We start from the raw sequence: 23,731 nt of genomic DNA, 5'->3' as shown, positions 1-23,731 counted from the left end.
ATAACCTGAAGGCTGCCCAGTTCCCGGGCCTGCAGGCGGGTCTGGGAAGGAAGATGCGGCAGCACAGCTCTGCTCCTACCAGCAGGCGCTTGGCCAGAATGTTCTCCACCAGCTTGAAGTCGCTGCGAAGCTGTTTGTTCTTGCTGCTGGTTCCCTCCATCTCCTCATCTGCGTGGAAACGGAAGTACTGGGACTCATCCTTGAACTCGCTCTTCTCCAGCACTGTGAACCCACAGACATGCAAGCGCAAGGTCAGGCTCACACGGGAAGCTTTCAGGAGCACCTGCCAACTGGCAGCCACGGGCCGGAACCAGCCCCTGGACAAGTTTGGTTTGGCCAGCACGGTGCTCTTTTAAGTAAAATCCTGTGCCAATACTAACATATTAGGATATTCAACATAAAAGCCTGCCTTTCTGACTTCCCTTGAAAAATCTGAACTCACCCCACCTGCTATAAAGGCATATTACAAAGCCATGGTAACAAAACCTGTGTGGAACCACAGCAGAAGCAGATTAAAAGCCAGCAGAAGAGAACAGCAATCACATAAGAGGACACTGTTTATGGGAACTCAGCATGTGATGGATGATGAACGATCACGTGGAGTATTCCACAGATGGTACAGGGAAAACTGACTCAAAGGAAAAAAAAATAAAACCGGATCCCTACCTCATACCATATGTAACAATAAACTCCTTTTGGATTAAAGACCTAAATAGGAACAGAAAAGCTAAAGCTCACCAAACAAAATGCAGGAGAATATCTCTGCCCTAGAGCAGAAAAGGAGTTCATATACAAGACCCCCCAAAAAGCACTATGATAAAATTAAAGACTTCCATTCAGTAGGAAGGCCATAGGCAGGCCGCAGATTCCAAACTAACTGTACTGTCTAAAACCAACAAAGAATAAACACCTAGAATATACAGGAAACTCCAACAAATCAACCAGAGAAAGCTGGGAAACTCATGGATAAAAGGGCAAAGGATATGAATGGGCAATTAACATATGGGAAAATCTAAGCAGGCAACAATTATATGAAAAGGAACTCTCCCTCACTGATAATCAGAAACAGACCACAGTGAAACCCTTTAGACCAGGAACTAACACACTCAGTCCCTGTGGGCCAAATGTGGCCCACTCCTGCTTTTTATAAATAAAGTTTTATTGGGACACAGCCACACCCATTTATTTACATATTGTCTGGGGATGCTTTGGGGCCACAATGACATGAATTAAATAATTGAAAGAGACTGTATGGTCCACAAAATCTAAAATATTTACTAGCTGGGCTTTTACAGAAAAAGTCTTCTGACCTCTGTTCTAAGACAAGGCAGGAAAATGAATAAAAAGAACCAGTAACAATCAGCATGTGATGTGGTCCCTGTGGATTACAATTTAACTAAATACCTTCTCATGCAGGGCACGCCGGGGATACAGGCTTAAGTTCACTTACTCCGCAGACAAAGAAGGACCTGCTGCACCCCTTTTAAAGATAGGAAGACTGAAGCCCAGAGGAGCTAAATAAACTGCCCAAGGTCACAGAGCCCAGGTTCCTCCTCTTCACCATACTGCCCAGCCTGGCCTGATAGATGGGCGCGAGGACAAATTAAATAAAGGGGAGAAATCGAGGCAGTCGTCTGAAGTCAGCAGGCCCCCTAAAGAAGGACAAGTAGCTGCCTTAGCTTCACGATGTCCCCGCCATCCCCGAAGACCTTTGGTGACATGAAAAGCATCAGGAGCCCTTCCTTCCTGTCTCCTGCCTTTCCCGGGACAGCTAGCTGTTTGTGAGCATCGTTCTCAGGCCACCTCTATTACCTCCTTGGAGACAACAGACACACAAATTGCTGCTTTCCCCAGAGCTGGGAGCCAGGCCCCAGGAGGCCGGCTGGCTTCCCCTCCACTGTAAACACGAGGCTAAAAGACTCAGGGAGTGGGAAGAGGAAGCACCGTGTTGTGTCTCGTGTCTCGGCTGAAATATGTGGGGAAACATCTGGAATCCCGGAGTCCGGGAGCTCAGCCAGGTGAGAGCCAACCACTCCCAACTTCCAGTTGAGGCCACTGGCCAGGCTTCGTGAGACGGGCACAGATCCACGTTCAAATCCCTGCCCGGCCCCTCCCAACTTCACGGCCGTTTAGCCTCTCTGAGCCTCAGGTTCCTCATCTGTGGGGATAATAACAGCACCAACCTCCTGGGGTGGCTGCGAGGATTAAATGGTGAGCCTCAGTTTCCCTGTATGTGCCTAAGGCGCTGGACCGCTGGCCTCTGGGTCCCTCCCCGGGGACACCTCAGAGCCCCGGGCGCTCCGGTCGGACACCACGGGAGGCGCCACACAGGCCCCGCCCCACGCTCCACCCGGCACCCTAACCTGCACTCTGCAGCGGCCACAACCCTAGGATCTGGCCCTTTCCCCTTTCAGCCTATTTTTGAGTTCGTGGCAGGAACAAGGGAGCAAGGGCCACACCCTGCAGTTTGTCTCCCCGAGCGACCCTGAGGGTGGTGCTGTTGCCGGGGGTCACCCCCTCCACGATGTCCTCAGCCAGCCGCCTTCCCGAAATAGTAGCTGGGGTGGACCCCTAATTACTCTCACCCACAAATGAGAGGCTCTGCCCAGCTGACGGGAGGGGGGGATGGAGCTGCGAGGGCCCCCCGCAGGGAACAGAGCGGCTTTCGGGAATGACCGAGGCTGCCGGGCTCCCAACCTGCCCCAGAGTGAGTCCCAACCCCACAGAGCCGTGGCCACGCTGAGCTCAGATGGGAAGGGAAAGACGGGGAAACTGAGGCCGGGGAGGAGCAGGGCTTTGCCGGCACTCCGCCGAGTCAGGCCCAGAACCGGGCCTGCCGGCTACGAGGCAGGGGGCAAATCCGATGACCTGTCACCCCAGGGGTGCCTCTCTCTCCCTGCCGAAGGGAGAGTAAATCCAGCAGCTAGACCAGGGGTAGAACACTTGTTTTTCTAAATAAAGTTTTACTGGCTCTGAGCCACACCCACTTGTTTACACATCGCCTGTAGCTGCTTTTAGGCTACAGAGGCAGAGCTGGGCTGTGACAGAGACCGTGTGGCCTACAAGGACTAAGGTATTTACTGTCTGACCCTCTGCAGACAGAGTTTGCCAACCCCTGAGCTGGAGCACAGAGCAGATGCCGGGAGGAGGAATGGCCAGAAGCCCTTCCCGAGTCTCAGGCCTCCGCTGCCACCACATGCATCCAAGCAGCGTGGTCCCTCCTCTGGACTATGACGGCCGCCTTCCCCCTGGCCTCCCTGCTTCCGCCCTCACCCTCACAGACGCTCTCCACACGCAGCCAGAGGGGACCTGTAAGAAGCCCAGTCAGGCACGTCCTTCCTTCCCTGCTCAGAACCCTCCCAGGACGCCCACCTCACTGGAATAAGAGCCAAAGTCCTCCTCACATGCTCGTAATAGTCCAGAAAATGTTCTTATTTACTGTCGTGTGATTCACACACGCACACACGCGAGTACAGGCACACGAGGGCAAGACTTGCATCTATCGTGTTCACCCGGGTCCCCAGAGCCTAGCACGGTGCCTGCACGCAGAAAGCACCCTCCGGAAGACGGCGGGATGCACTAAGACAGACGGAGGTGTGGAATCAGCCTCGCAGGGACAGAGCACCTCCAGGAAGAAAAGTGAATCTGAGCTGGTCCGGGGGTGAGGAAAGAGAGGAGCTATTCTAGCAGGTGGTCAGGTGACCTCGCTGGGGAGGCATGAATTGAGCAGGAACACTGAATAAGTGAGGGGGCGAGGCAGGGAGGTAGGGACACCTGGGCGAGAGAAACTGCAAGTGACAAGGCCCTGGGGAGTGTTCTGGAAACAGGAGAAAGGCTCCTCGGTGGGGCTTCAAAGTCCACTCGTCCCAAAAGGGTAGGAGCCTCAGGGCTCCCCCGGGGCCGCAAGGACAGGCCACAGAGCTCAGTGGTTGACATGTGGCCTGCGATGCCAGCCTGCCTGGGTTCAAATCCCAGTCCCTCCTTGTCAGGTGACCTTGAGCAAGTGTCCCAGCTGCCTGAGCTTCCATTCCTCGTTTACAGATGGGGATGACATTCACACCAACATCAAAGGATCGATCATCCCAAGGACGAAACTCATTACTACATGGAGAGTTCTTAGGAGGAGGCCAGGCGCGCCGAGTATCACTTCTGTGTGAACTGAAAATCGCGTCAGTGGAACCATTTTCTACCTCCCTCTCCCCAGCTTCCTGCCCCAGGACCATCTCGGACCGTCCGCCTCTCTCCCCTCTTAGGTGCTTCTCCCTGTGCGGGGAGGAGTGAGGCGTCTGAGGGGCGAGGCCCCGCCCGGCCTCCTTCCTCTCATGCTCACAACCCGCCCGTCCTCTGTCCCCACGGACCCCTCTCCTCTCCTCTCCTCTCCTCCCCGGAAGCCCATGGGCCAGGTCCGCGTCGTCCACCCTCACTGCCCACCCTGGGAGGCCACATCCCATGAGGGAGGAAGGGCTTAGGAAGCCCATGGATTTGACCTCACATCCGGTCTGTTTTTTTGCAGCCAATCTTTACCAGCCACCTTGGTCCCCACTGGCCACCTGAAGTGATGTCCCCATCAGTGCAGAACGGGGCGGGTGGGGTGGGGAAGGGTGGAATCCACGAGCTGCCGCACAGGCCCACCCGGCATCCAGCCCGGGCTCACCCACGGGCACGCTGGGCAGCCGCCAGCCCGCCACTTGCTCTCTCTGGGCCTCAGTTCCCCCCGGCCGTAAAATGCACCAGGGACCAGGGTCCCTGCCAGCTCTTCTGTTCCAGGACAGGACCCCCACCCCACCCCGGGGAGGCTGGGCTGAAGGGGAAGGGGCGGATTACCGTGGTGCATGAAGCCATTGTTACACAGGCCCACACCAAGCGCCACCGCCTCCTCGCGTGTCTGGCAATCGCCCTGGAACAGAACAAGAAGCAGAGCGTGTTAGGTGGACCCGCTGAGCCAAGAGGCTGAGCCAGGCTGGGGAAAAGCCCACCACCACCCCGGGAATGGAGACTCCACGAGGGCAGGGATGTGTGCCTGTCTGGTTTACTGTGGTATCCCCCAACCATGTCTCTGATTGTTATTAATAAACCCCAAACAAGAAAAGTATTTAATTGCATGTTAATTATTTACATGTGAGAAATGCATGGTGTACCATGCCATAAACACCACAAACGAGAAATGGAGATTTTACGTGGCAGACACTGCTGGTTGCCCAGCAACAACCCTCCCCGGCCCCATCCCACCCTAGTACTGAAACCCTCACTCTTACAGACAGCAATTCATCTACCTAGACAACCACAGATCCCAGCCTCCTTTACAGCTAGAGGTGGCCAATGAGATATAAGCAGAAATCACTGATAGGGAGCTCTGGCAAAACACCCTTTGTCCCTGGCCCTTCCTTTCTCTTCCTCCTGCCTGGAACAAAGGTGTGATGGCTGGAGCTCCTGCAGTCATCCTAGAGCACAATGTGACCTCAAAAATAGAAACATACTAAGGATGGCAGAGCAAAAAGAAAGAGCAGGGGTGGTCTTCAAAGATATCATGAGATTGTAGTAGCAGCTCTGGACCACCAACCTCCAGGCTCCTCTCATACCAAAGAAAAATAAACCCCTAATTTGTTTCAGCCTCTGTAGTTGGCTCTCTGATACTAGAAATCAAGTTCAACTCCTAACTGACCTGGCTCCTCCCTGAGCAGAGGAACCCAAGGTCAGGGAACAGCTGGTGCCGATTCTCCCCGAGAGTGTGCCCTGGAGACGGTGCCCCTCCGCGCCTGCTCCCGAGAAGCTGGGAGTTTCCTGGTGCCAGTTCCTCCTGGGACCTGGCTCCTGGGTCTCCCCCTGACTCTGTGGGTGCTCCACGGCCTTCTCAGTAAGTCATCTTCTCTTTTTTACTTTCTTTAAGTTAGCCAGATTCTGTTTCTGTTTCTTGCCACCCAAATAATCTCAGTATATCCAGGCAAAGTATGTGAGTTGTGTGTGTACGTAGGGGAAGTGACAGGCAAAGGAAACAGCAAGGACAAAGGTCCAGAGGTGGACAAAGCTTAGAGTACAGAGAATAACATGGCCGGCAAAAACAGGGTGAGTGAGAAGGTCAGCTCTTTAAGGAAAAGGCCTTTGATCTACTATGTTCCCTGCTGAATCCTAAGTGCTTAGAACAGAGCCTGGCATGCAGTAGGTGCTCAGTACATACTTGCTGACTGAATAAAGACATTGTCAGCAGGGACTAACTCATGCATTAGTCTGTAGCCAGGTCAATGAGCTTCGCTCCGCTCAGCCGGCCTCTTGTTTAAAATACTGCCCAAGTGAGAAGTTATTCCAAGAGGCACTGGCCCGACACGGCCAGGCCAGAGGCCTCCACTGTTGGTGTATCCCCCCCAGGCCCCTGCCAGCAGCAGAGGGGCCAGGGAGGGAATTCCGCAGCTACAGGAGAAATGAATTCAGAGCTGCAGGCCTCAGCCTGCCAAGGCCCCAGAGCAGAGCCTGGGGGAGCCACTGGCCTCAGCTGCTCTAGCTGCCCCAGCTGACTCACAGATGACAAATCTGTCCTGTGGGACCGCGGGCCGGCGCCTGGAGAGCCAGCACGCTCACAGCCCTGCCAGCGGGGCGGCCATCCATGCAAGAGGCCGCATCCGGAGCAGCCGCCCCCAGCTGTGAGGGGCCCAGGAGGCGGGCAGGCCCAGCTCTGCAGCCCAGGGGGCCCGGGCAGGCGTCTGGAGCCCACCTAGCTTTCTGAAGCTCTCACAACCTGGGCTCCCAGCCCATCCCAGCCCGTCCCGGCCTCTCTTCTCTCCAAAGGGCCCTGGGGTGACCCACGGGGTGGCTCCCAAAGTGAGAACAGCAGAGGGATTCTCTGGTCAAGAGTGAAATACGCCAACCCTGGATGTGTCCACCGCCTGAAAAGCAAGCCCCCACCCCACATCCTGCCAGCCGTGGGGAAACCGAAAGTCATCCAGTCCCCATTTTCTCCCCTCCCAGAGGAAGGCGCAGGCACACACAGCCCTGTGCAATCGACCTCACCAGCACACCTCCCCTTCATCCCCCACTCACCCACCCGCCCCCCTCGCTGGGGGCTCCATCCACAACGGCCTCCTTGCTGCTCCTTCCACACACTACATGTGACCCCACCTCAGAGCCTTTGCACCTACTCCTTCCTCCCCCTGGCATGCCCTGCCCTGGCTTTTCAGGTCTCAGTGCCCATGTCAGCTCCTCCTCACTACCTTGATGGTCAACCCAGAGGCAATCACTCTTATAAACCCCATTTGACAGATGAAGAAACTGAGGTACAGACAGGCTTGGCACTTGCCCAAGTTTACAGCATGAGAATGGAATCCTTTTACAACCGGACCTTCCCTCCAAGTTACAAATAGGGAAACTGAGACTCCAAGAGGGGAGGAGAGTTACCCAGGGTTACTGCCAGGGCTCCTGTCCTGTCCTTGTTTATCCTTTGTTTCCTCTGCTGGTGCCTTGAGCTGCCGGCCTGGCCCTTTGCCTGCTCACCCACCCCAGCCTTGCCACCCCACCCCGGGTGCTAGAAACCCCGCTGCCGTCAGCACTGCCATCTGCCTGAGCGTGGGGGTCAGCGTAGCGGGCGCTCAGGGCACATTTCTGCAGAGCCGGCACAGGAGCCAGCAGATATGAGCCCTCCCGCACCTGGCTCCTGGCCTGTCCCTGCTCTCTCCTGCCCCAGCCCACCGACCCCCGCCCTCCTTTTGACGGCCATAGCCTAGGGCATCTCGGAGCCCAGGCAGCACACACCAAAAAACCATGAGCAGAGAGGTGAGGAGAGCAAACCCTGGAGCTGGATCCCCTGGGTTCAAACCCCTGTTTGGCCAAGCCGTGACCGTAGGCAATTCCTTAACCTCTCTGACTTTCATTTCCTCATTTGTACTTTTTATCCCCAGTTTTGCCCTTGACTTTCCAAGGCCTCTGCCACCTCTCAGTGGTATTCCCCACTCAGACTCCACAGTACAAGCTACAATCAATACAGAGGATTATTATTACAATTTCTATTATTATTGACTACCAAGGCATCATGAAGGCCCCCCCCAACAATCTTATAGGAGTACCTCATTTCTGTGTGTCCTGAGGCAAGTTACATAACCTGAGCCTCAGTTTCCTCATCAGTACAATGCGGATAACAACTGTTTTCTGAAGATTAAATGAGATAATACACACAGAAGATCAGAAGTGATACAGTACATAGCTTGTCAATCAAAGGACTAATACCCTCCTTATCCTCTGAGCTAAAAGAATTCTCATTCATCTGAGTAGTTGGTAGGGAGCCCTTCCCCCAGCCTCAAGGGATGAATTCTGAGGAATTCTAAGGTACTCTCAGCAATCCTTGTTGTTTTCCCTAGAGAGTGGTTTAGGGGTACATGAGGGACCCACCTGGCCATGAGACCTAAGGGGAAGACCACTGGGCAAGGGAGGGGACTGGGGGAAGTTTCCTCTCCTAATAAACATAGTGAGAAAGCTCTTTCCAACTACCCCTGCTGCCTGCCTTTGGCCATAGGTCTACATACATGTGATACCTGGAGCTGCGGCAGCCGTCTGATGACAATGAGGCAGCTGGCAAGATGGCGGAACAAAAAGATTGAAAGAGCATGGGTATAAATGGCATTGTTGAGCTCTAGGACCATGAACTCTGGACACCTAGTTATATGAGCAAAAAATGTCTTTATTGTATAATTTAGATTTCCTATTATGTGAGAGATAAATGTCTTGACTGTGTAAGTCAGGTTTCCTACTATGTGCAGCCAAAAGTATTTCTAGCTGATCTAGGGGGTTTCAATCAACATTTTGTTTCAAGGAGCAGAATGACCTAGAGTTAGAAATGAAGATGTGTTCAAGGCAAAATAACCCTGCTGAACTACACAATTCTATGTTTTCTTCTTGACTTTCCTGCTAAAGTGCAGGTGGGGATGACTCTTGGAATCAAGACTTGCTGTAAGCAGTCTTCAAGGTCACATCCTCATCACCAACCTCTCCCCCACAGAGAGACCCACACGCACACTGTCCCCCGCTTTCCCTGACCCGGAGCCAGATGCCAGCTGTCGTTCGGTCAATCTCATGGAAGCCATCCTATGTCAACTCCAATTAGCTTCCCTGTGTCCCCAGACCAGGCCAAGCCATGCGAGGCCTGCTGAAGTGGACAGAGGGTCAGCTGCAACCTTCACTCCACCGTCCACCCCCTGCCTCCACTGTGACTGGATGCTGGGGGATGGCGGCAGGGAGGCGGGGTCGGGGAGGGGGTCCTCTGGACCAACTGACAATGACTCAGGCTACTCCAGGGGGCCTTCGGCCAGGATCACAGCTAATGTGACAGCACTGGCGACAAGCAGGCCCCCGCCGTGCCCAACACCGATCACAAAGAGAAACCAACAGAGGCCGTTGCTCTGGCTGGTTCTCCTCCTTGCCGGGGTCCAGGGCGCGCTCGAGCCTCCCCAGCTCGGCCAAGGGCCTTGCAGTCATTCAAGACTCCTGTGTCTCTCACCACTGCCCGCCCACTCCGTCCATTCAACAGCAGACTCCGTTAGGTCTACCTTCAAAAGATCCAAAGCCTGACCACTCTTCCCACCTCCCCCGCGGCCACCCGGCTCTCAGACACCGCGCTCCCCACCTGCAGTTCTGAAACCGCCCCCTCGCTGGTCTCCCGATTGCCAGCCTCGTCCCCCGACAGCCCGAGCATCTTATCCCACCGAAGTCAGATGCTGTCCCATCTGTGCTCAGAGCCCTGCACTGGCCCAAAACCTCCCAAGAGCTCACAAGGCCTCCTGGGGCTGGCTGCCCACCAGCTTCCCCACCACCCTCCCTCTCGCTCACGCCACTCCAGCCGCACTGGCCTCTCCCCACCCCCAGACCCTCCAAGCTCACCCCACTCACAGCCTCCGAGCTGCTGTCCCCTCAGGGAAAGCTCCGGCCCCAGACGTCCCCCTGGCTCGTTCCCCACCTCCCTCCGGTCTCTAGTCAAAGGTCCCTGCTCGAAACACCACCTTCTCTGCCCCCTGTGAAAAACCACATCACCACCCACCCATGTGAAAGGTTGACTCCCCCCCCCGTAGCTCCCACCGAGCTGGCACCTAGCACCAGCTAACAAAGTATTTTACTACTTTTCCTTGTTTATTAAATGCCTCTCCTACCCCTCACCAGAATTTAACATCCATGAGGGCAGGAGCGTTGTCTGTCTTGTCCACTGCTGTCCCCCCAGAACCTAAAACAGTGCCTTACACACAGCAGGTGTTAGGAGGAAAAAAGGGATGAGCCCATGAGCCCTCTTGTCGGATTTTTCTACACTCTCTTCTGCCCCCTCATTGTAAATACCACCCAGGAGCTGACAAGGAACAGAGTATCTGCGGCAGAGATGCCTCCTGAGCAGCAGGTGTGCAAAGCCTGCCCCTCCTCCGCCCACCTCCTCCACTCCACTGGGGAGTACAGTGGGCACCCCAAAGGCAGCGCCTTCCCACAACCAAGGAGAACACTCAGCTTCTCCCCCCGCACCTTCCCATCACTGTGAACGAAGGGAAAACCCACCGCACCAAAACCCCGGGACCCATCCGTGACCCCTTCCCAGCCCCAGAGCGGTGCATCCTGTGCATTCCATCTCCAGGTATTTCCCAGGTTCACTGACTTCTCGTCAGCTCGGTAACCCACCCCACTCCCAGCTCAGGCCTGGGATTCGCCACTTAAGGCAAAGTTCACATCGCGCTTTGAAACCAACAGTCAGCCGTGGAGCTCAGGAAACATGAGGCCACAAAGGTCCAAGGTGGGGAGAAGCAGCGTTTCAGAGAGCCCTACACCCCGGCATGTCTGGGGTCTGAACGAAGAACCTAAACCACAAAAGAAATCGCCCCTCCCCGGTCACAGCCCACTCAGAAGATGGGACCCCGAACAGATCGTCCCTCGGCCCTCCCCAGCTGTCTGTTCCTGCACCCCCAAGTCCCTCTGTAATTTCTTCACCTTCCTTCCACACTGCATGTAATTTTGAGGCACCTTGAATCCTTTGGGAAGGAAATGAGGAATTATTACAATAACAGTTCCATTTACTAAGCAATTACTCTGTGCCAGCCACTGTTCTAAGCACTTTAGATGATTAACTCACTGAATCCTCAAAATAATCTATTGTTTTGAGCTTCATTTTACTGGTGTGGAAACTGAGGCACAGAGAGGTTAAGTGGCTTGTCCAAGATCACTCAGCTGAGAAGTGGCAGTGCTGAGATTTGAACCCAGTTCTGCCTGGCTATAAATAAAGCACATGCTCTGAGCTGGCTTCAGGGGATCCTAAGGAGGGGGCAGTGTGCGGTGTAGTACAATGGTTAGCATCTCTGTGCTTCCCAGCTGTGCAAATCTGAATTCAAATCCAAGGTCATTTTAAGACCTCCCGCGTCTTAGGGCCCCACATCATAGCAAACATATTAAAATGCACCCACATCCTACATTAAATACATTTTGGGGGCTTGAAATTTTTTTTCAAGAATTTTTCTAAACTTGCTTTTGAAGTTATTTGATGCCGAGAAGCATTTACTTTACATAGATCGGCTATGATTTCTAGGCAATCATCAGGAATCTGTTCGACATGAGAAAATCCAGGCAGCAAATTGTTTTTGAATGGAATGAAGTTTCTATGAATGCTAAACTTAACAATTAATAAGGCTGCCGTAAAGCTGCACTCTATGAAAGTTTAAACATTTAGATTTCACAGTTGTCTTCTTGTCTTTGGAGACATTACGTTCTTCTTATAGACTATGAATGAACATTCTTGCAAGCTCCCTGAAAAGTTTGCAGAAATGAGGCCTAAGTACGTAAGATGCGCCCATCCGAGTCCCAGCTTTACTGCTGCCAGGCTGTGTGCCCTTGAACCAGGCACTTGGCCTCTCTGGGCCCCAGTTCCCTGTCTGGAAATGGGTTGGAGGACTCAATGAGATACTACACAAAGCCCAGAGAGGGCCTGGCCCAGAGTAAGCGCCCTGCAAACAGAAGCCACAAAGTATACGAGGCAGGTAGGTAAAAGTGTCCATGGCACCTCGATGGAACCATCACCTTTGGGAAGTTGCAGCAAAATCAGCACAGAGATTTCTCCAAGACTCTGCCCGGCCCCGACTCACTGGGAACCTGGGATAAGGGAATAACTCGGCAAGCCTCATATGGAGGCTCCGGTTTGATGGCAGGATGAGACCAGCTTGTCCCAGTTTGCCCGGGACCGTCCCACTTTTAAACAGGAAAGCCTCAAGGTGGCAGCCACCCAAGTGTCCCTTAACTGACAGATAAATAAAATGTGCTCTATCCTCACAACAGAATATTATTCAGCCTTTAAAAGGAAGGAAATTCTGATACAGGCTACAACGTGGATGAACCCTGAAGACATTATGCTGAGTGAAACAAGCCAGACACAGAAGTACAAACACTGCATGATTCCACCTACACAGGGCACCTAGAGCAGGCAAACTCAGAGAGAGGAAGTGGAAGGATGGCTGCCAGGGGCCGGGGGGAGGGAGGAATGGGAAGTTACTGTTTAATGGGGACAGAGTTTCAGTTTTGCAAGATGGAAAGAGCTCTGGAAGTGCATGGGGGTGATGGCTGTGTAATAATGGAAATGGACTTAGGGCTACTGGACTGTACACTTAAAAATGGTTAAGATGATCAATGTTATATTATGCGTATTTTACCGCAATTAAAAAAAATAATTTAAAAAAATTCTGTTTTAAACCTCAAAGGCCCACATCCTGGTTAGCCCCTCAGGCCTGGGCAGAGGGGGACGACGGGGCACACTTGCTCGGAGGGGCTCCCACCTGGGCCAGCAGCCAGTCCACCAGCTTGCTCCCGGGCAGCACCGACTTGTACGTCTTCAGGTGGTAATCGCGGTCCCTGTGGGGAGGAAGCACGCCGTGAGCGGATCGGGGAGAAGGGAGGGGAAACAGTCCCAATGTCCCTACTCAAAGAGCTCGGGGTCCGAGGATTTCCAGGCTCTCCAGCCACGGGTCAGAGGCAGGGGGGCCGGGGAGAGAGCACCAGGCAGGGAGTCCAGCCCCGACTCCACACCTCACTCGCAGTGTCACTGAGGGCAGGTCTGTCCCAACCCAGGACCCCATCGTCACCAACAGCATCAAGGGGCAGGGGTAGGTGGCTCTAGGGCTCTGGAAGCTTCCCCCAGCCTGGGGTTCTCAAGCAGGGATGGCTATGCCCCCCAAGGAACACTTGGCTGTGTCTAGTGACATTTTTGGCTGCCATGACCTGGCTGGGGGGTGGAGTGTGGAGGTACTACCAGCAACCAGCAGATAGACACCAGGATGCTGTTAAACATTCAAAACTGCCCAGAACAGCCCCCAAACAGTTATCCAGACCAAAACGTCAAAAACGCTGAGCCTGCAGAACCCTGATTTACTCTGAGTAATGAGAAAAACTTCCAATTCTTTCCTTTTTTCTTCTGTTTTGCTGTTAACATTCATGTGTCTAAAGGTAACAAAACTATACCGACATGGAAACGCTTCTCCGTGGGCTGGTGTGGGCAATCAGGACACAGCAGAATGCAGGGGGCTGTGACGGTCCTGGTTCTTTGCTTTGACCTGTTGTAGCATCTAATTCCTGCCAAGTCTTGGTACAAAGGGTTGTGCGGACCTTGCCGCCAAACGGCAACAATTTCTCAGCCTTTGAAGCTGACAAAAGTGAGTTTCTGCGGCCAGCCCCTGTCGGGGCTGAGAAAGGCCGGTTGGGGAGTTCTTCTCAGGCTTTCAGGAACTGAGGAGCCCAGCAGATCACGTGTGCGGTAAGTGGGGACCCGCTGCCAGCCCAGTCACTTCCTCCTCTGGGGGCTGATAGAGAGGCCTCTCCTGCAAGGGCCAAGGCTGGACCGGGGCAGCCCCACCTGCCTTCTGGGCCTGCACAAAGGCAGCAGGGGAGGAGCCAACGGGGCAGGTCTGGAGGTGAAAGGGGCTCCCTGGGCCTAGCCGCCAGCAAATACTGGGAAAAGACCCTTCCTCTCCGCTCCTGAGAGGTGACAAGAGCTGTCAAGACAGAGGGCAGAGGCCTCTGCAGCTGGTAAGGACCAGGTCACCCTCCCTGTCCCTTCATCCACAGCCACAAGCTTCAAGGTAAAGACAACCACCAGTCACTGGCACTGATAGAGCCTTCACCAGTGCCAGGCACCAGTCAAATTTAATCTTCATGACAAGCCAAGGGGTGTGAGCTATTCTTATGCCCATTTCACAGATGCAGAAACAGAGGCAAAAGAAGTTAATTACCTTTCAACAATCACTCAACAAACATTTACTGAGGGCTCCTTTGCCCTGGACTGTGTTCTCCAGTACATGGCGGTTTTTCAACCAATTAATGTTAAATCAGAGTTAAGATTACACTCTTCAGTCTCAAGAGTGTGAAACCCACGTGTGACTAGTGGCTACTGTATTGGACAGCACGGGCACAGAGCATCTCTATCAGTGCGGGAAGTTCTACTGGCCAGCACCGCTCTAGGTGTTGTCAAGGGTCTGGGGACACAGCAGTGAGCAAATTCCCTGCCCTTGGTGAGTGTACAATTCCCTGGGGTACAGACAGTATACAGACTAAGAAATAAATACATAGTATGTCAGCTACTGACAAGCTTCAAGAAGAAAACCATGTCAGCTACTGACAAGCTTCAAGAAGAAAACCAAACTGAAGTAAGGAGGGTAGCGTGTTCCAGATGGTGATGTTTTAGACACATGGTCAGGGAGGGCCCCTCTGACCTGGAGACATTTGAAGTAACTAAGGAAGCAGATATGCAGATATGTAGGGGAAGAACACCCCAGGCAGAGGAAACAGCAAGTACAAAGGCCCTGAGGTGTATCTTATTATTATCCCCATTCCACAGAGGGAAAAGTTGAGGCCCCAGCAGGTTAAATAACTGCCCAAGAGCACATAGCTGCTGACTAGCAGGCTGAGATCCAGAACTAACACCCTTCACCACCACACTGCAGTGTTTCCCACAAATTAACTCACTTGACCCTCATGACAAACCTACAGGGTAGGTACAGTTATTAGCCCCATTTGATGGAGAAGGAGACTGAGGCTCAGAGAGGTTAAGTTATTGGCCCAAGGCCACACAGCTGAGAAGAGACAGAGGTGAAACTGAAGCTTGGAGAGAGTAACTTACTTGATCACAGGGGTGTAGAGGCTGTGAAGACGGCAGTAAAGCCTCACACCCTGAAAGAGAAAAAACGGAGTCTGGGATCAGGCCACATCCTTCAGGGGCCTCCAAATCCAGGCTGCTGGGAGGGAGGGTGGAGGGAGAGGGGAGACTGGTGAGGGCAGTGGAGAACAGGCCACTGGGGCACAGGCCTGCTCTGCGGTGACTGTGGGGTCAAGGTCATGGGGTCAGGGTGGAGGGGTTCCCACCTTGGACATGATGTCCTCCAGTTCACTCCGGGCCTTGTAGGTGCCGTCATCGTAGCGGAAGCGGTACATCACCTGCTCGTTCTTGAACTGGTGCTTGTCAGAGACTGGAGGGACCCAGGGCTGGTGAGGCTGGGTGCCCCCTCGGTCCCTCCTGACCCACGCCCACCATCCTCACCCTCCACTCGGCCAGGCTCCGTGCCAAGCGCCATTTCACCAAAGCCCGTGCCCACACTCCAGGTCCTCCTGCTACGTGCAGGGCCCCGCTGAGACCCACAGCTGGGGGCTGGGGCATCTGCCGGTCTCATCAGAGGCCCAGAAATGCCCGCTCCAGTCTGCCCTGAGGCCCACCTGCCCAGCATCTCCCTGGAGCTAGATCACGAAGCAGGCTGGGGTGTGAGACTCCACTGTCAAGATTTATGAATCTATCTCTACACAACGGGCCCGAGTCACCCCTAGTGCTTCTCTCTCTCACTCCCCACTTTGGATCCATTAGCCGATCCTGTAGGCTCTTCCTTCAAAGCATGAAGGAACAGGTGGCCACACAGAAGTGCAGAAATGGCCTCTGAGTTAGTGGAAGCACAGCACTGTGGAGGTCTGACCTGGTCCTGCTGCTCGGCCCACCAGGCCTGGCCCACACTCACCATGGTGGATAATACCATTCTCCAGCAAGGCTTGGCCCAGGTTCACGCCTTCTTCCGTCTTGCTGATTTCGCCAATTTCCAGAAGCCAGGCAACAAATTCACTGCCAGGAACATAACATGCAGTTGAGAGGACCTCCCCAGTCCTGAGACCACAGGGGCCAGCACTGAACTGGCCTGGCCCCCTCCAACTCCCAGAAGTGACAGCCAGAACTGCCCACAGGAAAGCAGAGCTTAGGACACCACAGGCCTGGGGGTCGTGCTGAGGCCAGCTGCTTTTCCCCTAGACCAGTGGCAGAGAGGCAGGTGTGAGCAAACCCCAGGCCCCGCCTCAGGCTCACTGGATGGATGGATGGATAGGAGGATGGATGAGAGAGACAGAGAGAGAGGATAGACACATGAGTGGATAAATGAATGAAAAGTGAGATGACTGGATGATTTGACAGACAGATAAATGACTAGGTGGCTGGGAAAATTAGTGGGTAGGTGGGTGGGGAGGGGAACAGATGGGCGGGTGATAAGTGGAGAGATTACTGGGTAGATGAGTGGGGAGATGGATGACGGCTGGATGGATGGATGGACAGACAGAAGGAATGAAGAAACCAATAAGCCGGAAGAAATACAGACCCAGAAAGATGATTGTGGAGAGTCAGAAGAGCTAAGGGTGATCAAGTCATATCATTCTCCCACTTAAAACCCTCCGGCGGGCTTCCTGGTTACTCTCAGAGAAACATCCAAACTCTGCCCACATGATGACAAGGCCCTGACATGAACTGCCCCCTCCTCATCTCCTATACCTTTCACTTATTCTGCTTTAGCCTCACCCACCATCTTCCCCTGCTTAAAAAAAACTGCCAGACTCCTGCCTGCCTCAGGGCCTTTGCACTTGCTGTTCCCACTGCCTAGAAACACCCTTCCCCAGCTCTTCACACAGCCTTTCTCTTTCATCTTTAGGTCTCAGCTCAAATATCACCTCCTCGGAGAAGCCTTTCCTGACCACCTCATCAAGACACCCCACACCCACACAAACCATCCCCATCTTTCCGTTTTACTTCCTTTTTAGCACTTATCACTGGAGTTGTATTATACTATTTACAGATTTATTTATGTGTTTATCAACTATCTCCCCGAACCAGAATGTCACCTCCATGCTGATGGGGAGCTTTGACTGATTCACAGCTCTACAGGCCCCGCACCTGGAAGACGGTCCAAAGCACAGCAAGGCTCAATATTCTTTTGAACAAATAAAGGAATGAACCATCAAACAAGAAGGAATGTTCTGGGGTAAGCAGGAACGTCTCAGCAAGAAAGAAGTGCTCAAAAGCCCAGAGGAAATGAGGCAAATCCAACGTGACTACCCAGAGGGGCAGAGGCTCAGCCAGAGCCCGGGTCCTGGTTCTCGGAGTAGCGTTTGGCCTCCATGCAGAGCTCAACCCACTGGAAGTCAGCGGGCCAGGGGAGAGCTGGGGATGTGGTCATTCTGTACTCAATGAAAGCGGGTGGCAGCTGGCCAGAGTGGGGAGCTTATCAAAACCAGCTGTCCTGCCTCCAATTACAGGGCCAGAAGGGGGCAGGGCTATTTTTAGCTTTGCAGTGTTTGGCTGAGCAAAGACCTGCCCTGTGTGTAGGTAGCGGTGTGTGCCGAGGCATTCAGGGAACCCCAGTGAGAGCCGAGGGGGCGGGTGCGTAGAAGAAACGGATCTATTCTGTGGAGCAGGAGCCCAGAGTGGGGAAGAGATTGTTCTGGGTCCTGTCCTCCCCCAGTTCTATTCTTGAAGTCCCAAAAATCAGAGGCAGAAAGAAAGCTGCCGGCAGCTGGGGGAGGTGAACAGATGTTGAGTGCCCACTCTCGGAAGCTGGAAACTCGGCCTCCGGCTGCCCACCAGCTGACCCATCGGGGGCCACCTCTGGCACGGACCGGCAGCCCTGTGGCCAGGGTGTGGGGACAGGGAGTTGCCCACAGCAGCTGCAAGGGCAGAAGAATGCAGCCCAGAGGACAGCAACTGTGACCCAGGTTTCTGCCCTGAGCTGAGTCTTGAGCCTTTTTGAGGATCAATTTACTGGGCAAATTTGGGCAAACTGCTGTCCCTCTCTGGGCCTCAGCAGGGTCCATCTGGCAAGTGGTTCATTCAGGGGTCTTCTGGATTTCGTCGGTAACTTTCAAATCATGTTGAATCCTAAGCTGGGATCCAGCCTACAAAACCAGACAAAATTCACCTCTAATGCAGGGACCTTAAACTCTCATAAATGAGTAAAAGGGGCCAGGTGGAAACTCTGCTGAACCAGCCAGAGCTTCTGAAGACGGCAGCCACTCGCTGCGGCCAACTGTGGCCGCGTGGGAAGACTAAAGCATCTTACGACTTTTCAAGAGAAGCTGGAGATCCAGCATTTCCTGTGAAATCTCCCAACTGTTAAATGTTGATATTGAATCCAAAATTTTCTGAAAGCACCGTGTGGGCCATGGAAAACACATCTGCGAACCACGCTGTGTCAGTGGGGCGCCACGTGCTACCGCTGGGTGCAAGGAAATGTGTTACAGGCAGGAGGGTCAGCATATACAAAGGCCCTGAGTAAGAAGTAAGGTTAGGGAACCGGCAATCTGCCAGTTGCTGGGGGTGGGGGCAGAGAGAAGGGAGATCCAGTCTTCCAGAAAGACCTAACCGGGAGCAGCGTGAGGTACGCTGCGGACACAGGGAGCAGGTCAGCCTGCTTTGGCGGGGAGTCTGAGATGCAGGGAATGGGGGACAAGTTGAGAGTTAGCATGTGTCAGCCTTCATCCCTCTTCCTTCCTGCCCCCCAGTATCGTGCACCCAGTAAACATGAATTTCAAGTGTCAAGTCCAAGGCTAGGCACAGGGGACACACAGGTACACCCTGGCAGTCTTCCCGGGAAAGCCCCCAAGCTGAGATCCAATGTCCACTCACCCCCAATACAAGAATCCCATTTCTCTTGCCTGTCTCCTCCATGGCCTTGAGCTCCACAAGGGCAGGAACTGGGGGTTTTATGTTCATCCCTGTGACTCCACTGCCTGAGATGCTTCCGGGTGGTGTCTGCAGCAATGCCTGACGAATCATTATTGATCAGCTATTACACACCCTGTACCTATGCCCACAGGTGGATGAAACAGTGCGGCCTCTTGCACCTGGGTGCTCCCATTCTGGCAGACTTCAATTAATGAATGACATCTAACTCTGTCTAGAGTACAACCAAAGGCCTTCTCCTTCCAGGAAGCCTTCCCTGACTGCCCTGCCAGACAGACCATCACACCTTGTGCCCTGAGTTCTTAAAGCTCTGACACTGCCCTCATTCCGGGCCTGTATAATGAGTTCATCCTCGCTTGCCTCACTCTCCTGCACAAACTCTTTCAATGGATTCCCAGAGCACCTGGGATAGAATCTGAACCCCTCACCCCTTACCTGCCTGATTTGGCCCCTGCTACCCACTGTGGCCTCATCTCAACACCCCCCAGCCACTCACTCCCTCCAGCCACGCTGGCCTCCAAGCTGTTCCTCAATTTACTCAAGGCTCATTGCAGCCTTGGGGCTTTCACGCCTGCTGTTCCCTCTGCCAGGAATGCTGTTGTTCCCCCAGATCTTCTCATGGTTGGCTCTTGCTTGTCATCCAGATCTTGGTTAAAATGTCACCTCCCCCAAGAGGCCCTTCCTGACCACCCTGGCTGAAATCACACCCCCTTTCCTCACCTCCTCACATCAACCTACTTATTTCCTTAAAGCACTCATCAAGTCACTGAAATTCCCTTATTTGTATTTATCTACTTTCTGATTCCCCTACTGGCCAGTTATCTCCACGAGGGCAGGGGTTTCCTCTGTCCTGTTCACTGCTTGCACACAGTAAGGGCTCAATAAACAATGACTGGGATAGATGAAGGAATCAATTTCGTCTCCCTAGAATCCGAGGATCCTAGAGGGCAAACGCCATGTTCCTCCCATGAAGCCTCCACAAAAAGACACAGCTTTTATTTCTTGGTTTTTCTTCTCATGGCATCCATGAGTTTTGTCCCTGATGAGGGCAGAAACAGGCCACTCCTTAAGCTCCATCACATTTCCATCACTCTTGCCCACAGTGTGCTGAGCATGTCACATGTGTTTTCTCTCTGTATCCTCCGACAATCCAGCAAGGCAAACATTTCATTCTCTCTCGTTAATTGGTCATTTACTGAGGCTCAGAGAGGTTAAGAAACTTACCCAAAGTCACACAGCTAGAAGGTGGGGGAAGGACTTGAGTCCAAGTCTGATTCAAAGCCTAACCCTTGAAGGTTATAAAGATAAATCAGACACTTTTTGTACTCCTGGAGTCCCCCATCTAGTTGTAGAGACAGGTAACAATCCAGGAAAAACGAAATGTGCTGAATAGAGATAAAAATGGATAAACGCAGCAGAGTGTGGTGAAAGAAAGTCCTGGGTTCAAATCCCAGCCCCCAACTTGTGCCCATGTGACCTTGTGCAGGACCTTTTCCCTCTCTGTGCCTCAGTGTCCTCACCCTTAAAACGGGAACAATGGCAGTAAACTGCCTCACGGTGTCACACAAAGATTAAAAGGCACGGTCACATGGCAGCACCTGGAGCAGAGAAAGGCTCCACGATTGTGTCCCTGTGGCTGCTGGTTCCTTCCATCGGAGGGGGCCCGGCTGCTCCTGGAGGAGGAGCTGGGTCCTGACCAGGAAGGAGGAGAACCACAAGCCCGGGGCTGGATGCAGAGCAAAGCCGCGCAAGGAGGGTTTTTATTAGCACGATCTCCTGCAGGAAGTCTGGTCCTTAAGGGCCCGATGATTGCCAAACCAGCTTCAATCCTGGCCCTGTTTCAAATGGGCAGTAAAAGAAATCTCCCCTAATCCTTCCTGAGGAGACAGAACACCCTGCTGAAGCCCTAATCACAGACAGGTTAGCCCATCCAGCCGGACTCAGCTCTCCAGAGGGTTTGGCAAGAGGCGGAGAGGTCCTCTGACCCTGGGGGGGCCGGAAGCAAACCCCTCCTCGAGAAACACCTCCTTTCTGCCCAGGGATTAGGAATCAGCTGATGGAGCCCAGCCCGCTGCCCCTTCCCTGCTTCCCACAGGTCTGGGGCCCACACTCTCCCCTCCACGGACCCTCCCAGGGAACATGGAGCTGGGGTCAACTAACCCTGAGGGCAAAAGGGCAGCCTGACTCCAAGGCATCCAGGCCAACCCCAGGGGCCCAACCACCCCAAAATCCCCTGCCTGCTGCCCCGCCAACCATAAGCCTCAAGCCATGACCGATCAGCTCCCCCTGGCCCCCTGCCCCCGGCTTCACACTGGTCTCCAACTGCCCATCCAACATCTGTTCAATACGCGAACGTCTCCTGGGCATCTCGCCCTCAACACGTCCAAACGGCCTCTGCATCTTCCCTCAGCTGGCTTCCAGATCACTGCGCTCGCCAGCGTGCCTCCCACCTCTCTGCCCGCTCCCTCTCAGCCTTCTTTGCTGCTTCCTCGTCCTCCCCAGGGCCCAGTCCCTGCCTCATCCCTCTCTCTACCCATCCCCCTGCAGATTTCATTCAGTCTCATGGCTTTGAAAACCATCTAAATGCCCACATATCCCCTGCACTTAGGTCTCCAAGCCAGACTTTTCTCCCCGAGTCAAGATTTCATATCCAACTAACAAGTCGCCATCTCCGTCCGGGAGCCTGTCTCAGGGCAAGCATCCAAATAGAGCCTCTGGGCTCTACTCCCACCCTCTGACACCTGCCTCTGCCTCCCCTTTCGCAGCAATCAGCACTCCAGCCCTTCCAGGTGCTCACGATCCTTAATTCCCTTTTTCTCCACCCCATCAGCCAATGCTGTCACCTTCCACACGATCCAGAATGCAACTACTTGCCCCCATCTCCACGGGGACTACCCCAGTCCATGGCACCTCTCACCTGGTCTATGGCAGTATAATAATTACAGCTGCTTTTACCCCAGGACTCTTCAAAATCTTTTGGGAAGCGGGTAGGGTGTAAGTTAATAAATTCTCAACAAAATCCCAGCCTCACAGGCAAGCTTTTCTCCCCACAAGCTTCGTGCGGTCAGGAGCCCTGGGCATTCTTCTACCCTCTCCAGAGCACCGACCACTGGGTCTAATACACAGTAGGGCCTGGAAACAGCCTGATGGTTTTACAGGGACTGCATTTCTCCTGCTTCTCCCTCCTCCAGGTGAATGAGATTTAAACCTGGGTTTAGGATCCAATCCCATCTCACCTGTGCTCTGACCCTTTGATCCTTGGTTATAAAATAGGGGCAGGGGTAATACTGTTTTATTATTAGGAAATAATGTAATTCCCAGACAGAGAAATTGGAAGCCCTAAGTACTGAAACCATATGGACCTCCCCTTCCCCTTGTGTATCTCAGGAAGGGAGGCCTCACCAGACACCAACCCAGCTAACATCTTGATCTCAGACTTCTAGCCTCTAGAACTATGAGAAAATAAATTTCTACTGTTTAAGCTGCCAAGACTGTGATACTTTGTTATGACAGTCCAAAAAGGCTAATTCAAAGGTCTACATTTGCTCTTCCAAAACCTTTGAAATCAACTCCCTGCATTAAATACCTTTCTGCTTGACATATCTATAGGGGCTTCTCTTTGCTTGAATGCTAGAGCAGCGTTTTTCAATCCATGGTGGAAAACCCACTCACAGTTTGTGAAATCAATTTCATGGGTTTCACTCACACTATTTTTGAAATGAATTAAGAAATGAGTAGAATAGAATAGACTAGAACAGAATAGACACAGATATTTTCAGAGTGTAACAAGCACAGTAAATGTTGTGAAACTTTGGCTTCAATCATATATTACATGGATGTGTGTACCAGGTCACGATATAAAACTTACATTTTGCAGTGAGTTGTGATCAAAACACTTGAAAGCCCTGATATGGGCACCCCACTATCCTTGATCTCCAAGGGCTGTTCCACAAGGATGTGAGGTGCTTTAGTGGCTCTGCCCAGGAGGGCTCATGGCGGAAGGGGCAGGGCTGGGAAAAGCCACGTGGGTGCAGATGGTCCGCCCACCTCCAGCCTCCAGCCGAGACCCAGGGACACAGCGGAAGCCAGGATGGGGTCACTCACTTGCCAAGGAAGCACTTGGGGACGGTGCTCAGCTTTCTTCGACGGTCCTTGATCAGGTTCACCTTCTTGTTCATCATCATGTGGTAAAGCTTCTCCCCCTTCTCCGCGATCATGACGTAGGCATCCCTTTCCATGCCCAGCTTCAGGCCTACGGAGGGGACACGGTCAGCACCAGCGCTGGGGAGCAGAGCAGGCGGGCATGTGGTTCCTGAAAGCCTTTCCCCCAGCTGCCCCCAACTACCACCACAGCCAGTGGTCACCCATAGAGCACTCCCTGCATGTCGGACACTGTTCTACGCACCTGCCAGTGACCCCACACAAGACCTTGTAGAGGAGGGTGGGTAAGTCCCCCATTTCACAGATTGCAAAGTTGAGGTCCAGAGAGGCTAAGTCCCAGGGTAATAAGCAGTCGACCCTTCAATCTGAGGATGGGCTTCCAAATTCTGAGGTTATGAGAAAACCTATTGAGACCTTCCTTCCAGGCCAGGGATGGAAATTTCCCGGTTTCTCTAGACAATTCACACAGAACTATGATCCCAATCACTGCCCCATATTTTCTACCTGGACCCCATCCAATCCTGACAATAAGAGCAATGACAAATAATAATAGCAAATGCTTTTATAGTGCCTACTCTATGCCACTTAATCCTCACAGGAAAC

The 23,731-nt window shown here is 53.2% G+C and overlaps 1 protein-coding gene across 2 annotated transcripts in view; it reads right to left on the bottom strand.

Moving 5' to 3' along the window:
- The window catches only part of PREX1 (phosphatidylinositol-3,4,5-trisphosphate dependent Rac exchange factor 1), a 192,877-nt gene that overhangs the window by 34,657 nt on the left and 134,489 nt on the right, over positions 1-23,731 (bottom strand). For both annotated transcript variants that reach the window (XM_036826534.1, XM_036826535.1), the window contains 7 exons: positions 23,072-23,219; positions 15,990-16,090; positions 15,349-15,452; positions 15,107-15,156; positions 12,771-12,846; positions 4,825-4,897; positions 80-222 (listed from right to left, as the gene is read on the bottom strand). In XM_036826534.1, coding sequence (XP_036682429.1) covers positions 80-222; positions 4,825-4,897; positions 12,771-12,846; positions 15,107-15,156; positions 15,349-15,452; positions 15,990-16,090; positions 23,072-23,219 — 695 coding nt within the window. The remainder of the gene's footprint in view (positions 1-79; positions 223-4,824; positions 4,898-12,770; positions 12,847-15,106; positions 15,157-15,348; positions 15,453-15,989; positions 16,091-23,071; positions 23,220-23,731) is intronic.

The sequence above is a fragment of the Balaenoptera musculus genome, chromosome 15 (assembly GCF_009873245.2).
Source record: "Balaenoptera musculus isolate JJ_BM4_2016_0621 chromosome 15, mBalMus1.pri.v3, whole genome shotgun sequence".
In the NCBI taxonomy this organism is placed as follows: domain Eukaryota; kingdom Metazoa; phylum Chordata; class Mammalia; order Artiodactyla; family Balaenopteridae; genus Balaenoptera; species Balaenoptera musculus.
The sequence above is the reverse complement of the archived record's forward strand: the minus strand, read 5'-3'. Positions and strand labels throughout refer to the sequence as shown.